At 45.0% G+C, this 5544-nt stretch overlaps 1 protein-coding gene across 3 annotated transcripts; it reads left to right on the top strand.

Moving 5' to 3' along the window:
• Positions 1-944: 944 nt before the first annotated feature.
• Positions 945-5314, top strand: LOC112281117 (putative LRR receptor-like serine/threonine-protein kinase At1g51880). 3 transcript variants are annotated; one of them, XM_024517314.3, is made up of 8 exons: positions 945-2169; positions 2294-2526; positions 2638-2764; positions 2882-2950; positions 3081-3276; positions 3459-3564; positions 3736-4002; positions 4676-5314. In XM_024517314.3, the coding sequence occupies exons 1-8, from the start codon at positions 1371-1373 to the stop codon at positions 4691-4693; spliced, it is 1815 nt and encodes a 604-aa protein (XP_024373082.1). In that variant the 5' UTR covers positions 945-1370; the 3' UTR covers positions 4694-5314. The 3 variants fall into 3 exon arrangements, with proteins under 3 accessions (XP_024373082.1, XP_024373080.1, XP_024373079.1); XM_024517312.3 differs by having other exon boundaries at positions 955-2169; positions 3736-4024; XM_024517311.3 differs by lacking the exon at positions 4676-5314 and having other exon boundaries at positions 955-2169; positions 3736-4562.
• Positions 5315-5544: the final 230 nt, after the last annotated feature.

Raw genomic sequence — 5544 nt, 5'->3', positions numbered from 1 at the left:
ATGCGCATCAGCGTCTCCGACTTCCTATCTCCAAGTCCAAAACCGATGAAAACATTCCGCTCTGGCTTGGGAAAAGAGGGGAACGAGAAGAGAGCAACAAATCGCTGCTAAACGATGCCCCGTCACATTTGAGGCCGCGCTGTAGCAGGACTCAACTTTTTCTTGTCTGCATGGTTGCAAATGCTGCCGAAGTGACTCCCCAATCACATGATGAAATAATTTGTGACTAACTAAGGTAATGAAGGAATCGGGTCCAATTGTTTATGAAGAATCTATGTGTGTACAGCTGTTTCAATAAAGTCGGTAATTGAACGTTGAGATATAATACTTCGATCTAACTTACATGCGGTACGTTGCAACATCCACGGCGGAAAGTTGCGCACATCTAAAAAAAATAAAAAATACTCCATCAACGTCGCAGCGTTGATTCCGGGTATGAAGGAACAATCAGCACACCGATGGACTCTCTCCAAACGTCGATGGTTTACTCATGAAGGTTGACTGCAAGGTCGTTCACTCAATAGTTTTTTTTGTGTTCTAGGCCCTTTCAGAATTCAGGTTGAATCATTCCCATCTCATTGACAACGTCCAGGTGAATTGCTCTTGTGTCGTCTCTGACCTGTACCTTAGCATTTGCAATAGTGCCCCAAGTTGAAAAGTATTCCATTATGATGGATCTCTTCTCAGTGAGAGGTGCCGATCTATTTGCGGAAATCGTTGGGTACGCCCTTTAGCACCAACGTCTTTATCTTTTTCTTCCATGCATATCTTTCACTCCTGTGACTTCCTCATGGCCAAGTCCTCGCTAACTTCTCTCTCCCTTTATCCAACTTATGAGTCCCCCTTCTGATGCTAAGTCAGCAGACCAGCTTTAGTTTGATAAAAAAAAAGAAAAATAACTCCCCATGGTGTGAAGATCTAGCTACTCTGGCTCATTTCATCATTTAGCTGGTTTCACTTCGCTTGGATCTGAATCAGCTAAGAGATTGCGAGTTTAGACTATGTCCTTCCGCACGCTCATTCACTGCACTGGTGGCTTGGCATGCGGTGGTCATCTTATGCATGCTTTTCTGCAGACGGAAGGAGGAAGCAGGATGAATTATATTGTAGCTCTAATTTCACTTTTCTTAGCAGTTTGTGTGTTATGGACCCCAAGAGTGTTGTCTGTGAGCGTTATGGTCAGTGGGCCGGATGCCATCAATCGCATGAAAATGCCTGCTGGCAGCTACCTCTTTGCTTCTAATTACTCTCTTGTGATGCAGCCAGATTGCTTGCTCTATTTGTATTCTGGCACTAAGGTTATTGGCACCACAAATTGGACGGAGAACGTTCCCAAGGGCCCTCAATCTACATGGGGCTGCTAACTCGATATGCAATTCGATGGAAACCTTGTGGTCTATACGTACAATGGTACCAGTACAACCGCAGTTTGGTCTTCACAAACAGCTTCAAACGGATTCGTAAGGAGTTCACACCGATTTTTGGCTCTTGATGCCGTCTATGGCAAACTCAATATGTATGGAGGCAACGGGGAGAATCTTGACATGCCAAGTAACTTATCACAGATTTCGATTTCGCCGACTATTTCAAACTTCTCCACCCTCAACCTGCAGTACCCGTTTCCACCAGAGTCCGCATGGAAACCGAATGTATCTCTCGATGATTACCCCTACTTGCCGGCAGAATATTATATCAATCAAGGGTCGAATTTGGTGACAGGAGACGGCAAATTTAACCTCTCTCTCGGAAGAGATTGCAAACTTCAGTTTCTGGAGATACATACTGAGAATAAAACATCGAAGCAGGTGATTTGGGAACCTGTAATTTCCAACACATCACTGGTTCCTTCGAGTTGTCGGTTGATGCTGAAGGACGATGGAAAACTTCAGATTCTAAACAATCAAATGGATACTGTGTACTGGAGTACCAGCCCGATAGGAAACAATACTGTGAGCTGGGTTCTGAAGCTGCTCTCGGACGGTGGAGCAGAGTTAGTTGTGCTCGATATGTTCGATTCCAAAAACAGGTTGTGGAGCAGCATAATCTCGACCAGCAATGAAAAAACCTCAACCGCGATCAGTTGGTGGCCAATCGTGGTTGGTGTGCTCAGTGGGTTCTTTTCGCTGATTGTGGTGGGCGTCGCGTTCTGGTATTTCTATGCACGAAAAAGTACGCATACTTTGCCCAAGAGTGACAGTTTTCTTCTTGCTATTCAGACTGTCTGCCAAATTATGACCGTAGTATCCACTTTGTGATATCTTGTGGATAATTGTGGTGGTGCCTGTCCTTGTAGGGTTACTCGACCCTGTGGATAGGGCATTCCAGCGGAAAATGAAAACAGCTGGATTCTCGCAAACTTTGTATACTGAGAGCAGGATCAAGCAGGCAACAGACAACTTTGGGAATAAAATTGGTCAGGGTGGCTTCGGCGATGTGTTCTACGGGAAGCTGGAAGATGGGCAGGAGATAGCGGCAAAGGTCTTGTCATCAACTTCATGTCAAAGCAAGCAAGAGTTCTACAATGAGGTCGGTTTTGCATGTTGGAATTCTTAAAATGATGATCCACTGCTTCTCAAGTTTGTTCAGCCCTGGCAGTCTCGCTAACATGATGTAGCTGGATGAATGGGTTTTTCACAGATTGAGCTGCTATCTACAGTGCATCACAAGTACCTGGTTTCTCTTTTGGGGTATAGGTGTTCACACAACCAGCAGATACTTGTATACGAATATCTGGGCGGTGGTGACCTGCGACAAAGGCTGCAAGGTGATTGCCCGAATCATCAGACCCGCCAGAAAAAGTCCATTCATTTTCACTGAATCGTCACTTCCAAGGTGGATTGGTGCCAATCTAATGTTGTTGTGTCCTGGTTGTTGCCTGCAGGCAACGACGCTAAGGAGAACCCCCTGACCTGGAAACAGAGAACAAGTATCATCCTTCAAGTTGCAGAAGGTACACCACTAAGACTGTTCTACAAGCGCTGGGTTAACCAGGACGGTAACTTTGGTGATGAGGACAATTTCTGCTGTATAAGTCTTGAATCTTTTCCGTGTATTGATGACTTGGTCGTGATGTTATGAAGGGCTTGAATATCTCCATGATAAATGCTGCCCATCCATCATTCACAGGGATGTCAAAAGCAACAACATTCTCCTCACAAACAAGCTGGTTGCAAAAGTGGCCGATTTTGGGCTTTCGAAAATTCGGACCTTAGATCAGGAAGAAGCCACCCACATAACAACGATTGTGAAAGGCACTCCAGGTTACCTTGATCCAGAGTAGGTCTCGTTGCTAACATCTCCAATCTTGATAAGATGATCCGCATGCTAGTTAGTGGAGGACTAGATGCCATTGGAGGGCTTTTCTCATATTCAAGTGTAGCATTGCGAGCTGGAGTCTGCCATAAAGGTCACAGGTAGTTGATTTTTGATGTTGCTCTGACCTCATTCATGGTTTGCAGGTACCACGAGAAGGGCGTGCTTACAGCGAAAAGTGATGTGTATGCGTATGGAATCGTTCTTATGGAGGTTTTGACAGGGTGCAATCAAATGGGCATTGTTCATAGAGTAAGTCATTTATGTTGACGTCTTTGCAGAATAAAACGCACTGGTATAAACACTAAGTTTATTCAAGTGTAGCATTGATTTTAGCTTGGGTCCTACCCACAAAGTCTTCCAAACCTCACAACAAGTGGTGGTCTTCAGTCCTAACTAATTCCTGAACTCGGCGAATGGCAGGTTGCAGACGCTTGGGTGTCTGAAAACTTAGAGACACTGCCGGATCCAAACTTACAGGGGGATTTCGACACGCAAGAATTTGCGAAGTTGGTGGAGCTGTCGTTGTGGTGTGCAAGAATCCGGAACGAAGAGAGGCCATTCATGAGGCAAGTGGTGCAAACCTTACGAGAGATTGGGGTGGGTCCAATGGACACATCGAGGCCCGAGATCAGCTTCCCCGACGAGCGGCACTTTTACAACGATGTACCGGGCTCAGAGGAGCTTACAGTGAGTGATCCTGCTCTTCCCAGTAAGTATTCCTTCTGTGTGTCTTCTTCAGACGATGTGAGGCCTTTCGTAGTTCATCTTTCCAGCAGGTGATGTCGACACTGGTGCAGCATTGATGACAACTGTTCTAGTCGAGGTATCCATCACTTAGCAGTGAAACATCACAACTGTGTGCAGCTATGTGGAAATAAGACTTGATTGTATAGATCACATTGCAGTAACAAGACAGCAGATGTAGGTTGGAACTTGTGTCTGTGAATACCCATCCTGCAGTACAGGCATATGTACAAGCGAGGCAATGAGGATCACATTTGAATATAGTTTGTGAGAGTATGAGAATTCCATTGGTTTTTGATAGAATCTGTACAAATATTGTTTCATTCTACCTCTTACTCCGGACAATAGATTGTTCTGACATCCCTGGAGTGAAGCTTTCTTTCTCTGTGTTAAGTGTCTGGTGGCATTCATTTTTCATGCTGTTCTCATTCCCTAGTTGAGTATGCTGAATTGTGAAACGGCATTGTTCCGTCAATAAAACTGGCCAGCTTTAATTACCCCAATTCCGTTTTTGATGTGAATTGGGTAGCATCAGTCTGAGTTTTTCCACACATTCTTCATGTTTGTCTCTTGTACAAACCCTTGTAAGTGTCTGAAAAGGCAGACCCTTGCACAGGCGAAAACGGACTGCTAGCCAAGAGCTGCTCAATGCAGAAGGGTGGCTAGTGGCAAGGTGGTAAAGGAGTGGATGGGAGGCCACCTCCCTCGACCCAAGGAAACCTTCATGCGGGGGCGTGAAGGAGGTCACGGGGACCTTAAGTACCTTGGCTCAGGCGGTGCGTCTATGGCACATGAGACCGTAACTGTAGGTCACTTGAGTAGTGAAGTGATATGTTAGCCTTAGGGGAGAACATGGAGAGGAGCGTCTCCTTAATCCACCCTAGAGATAGCCCAAATGATGACTCTGAGTTGAAGAGGCAATAGTCTAGATTGGCAATGCATCATTTCTATGAGAAGCGATGTGGGTCAAGGAGAGTGTCTTGTAGGGTAAGACAGCCGAGCTTCAGTGATGCCATGGTTGTTGTGGATATTGACCTTTGTGAGGGCTCAATGCAACACTCTTTTAGTGGAGCTTGGAGGCAAAGCGCTCATTCTTCCCCAACTAAGGGTTGGATAGATTAAGGAGGCTATAGAGCAAGAGAGTGAGTATTTGAATGTTTTTGCATTGTGTTTACTTGATTCTAACATAACTTCTCATCAGATTTCTAGGTGAGTGGAGTTTCTCAATAGAAGAGACATTATATGTGGTATCAAATTGTCTAAGACTGGAATTGGCAACAAGTGCATGGAAATTTTTTTTTTGAATATCCTGGAGTGAGTGAAGCTATAAAGAATAGAAAGAAAGACCACAAAAACTTCGACCCAACGGGTAGAAGGTGAAGAGGTCATCAATACCAACTTGCAATCGTTACAAGCAGGTCAAGATCCCAGATCAAAGCAAAGATTGGTCAAGAAGAAGTCCACGCTCGAAGAAAAGAACCCTTA

This window comes from Physcomitrium patens, chromosome 4 (assembly GCF_059467195.1).
Source record: "Physcomitrium patens ecotype Gransden chromosome 4, ASM5946719v1, whole genome shotgun sequence".
NCBI lineage: Eukaryota > Viridiplantae > Streptophyta > Bryopsida > Funariales > Funariaceae > Physcomitrium > Physcomitrium patens.
The sequence above is the reverse complement of the archived record's forward strand: the minus strand, read 5'-3'. Positions and strand labels throughout refer to the sequence as shown.

Bases quoted from the DNA above. Each gene is read 5' to 3' on its own strand.
- LOC112281117 (XM_024517311.3), top strand. From the start codon at position 1,371: ATGCAATTCGATGGAAACCTTGTGGTCTATACGTACAATGGTACCAGT. The intron at 2,527-2,637 runs GTCGGTTTTGCA...GGTTTTTCACAG, and splicing joins AGCAAGAGTTCTACAATGAG to ATTGAGCTGCTATCTACAGT. The intron at 2,951-3,080 runs GTACACCACTAA...GATGTTATGAAG, and splicing joins CATCCTTCAAGTTGCAGAAG to GGCTTGAATATCTCCATGAT.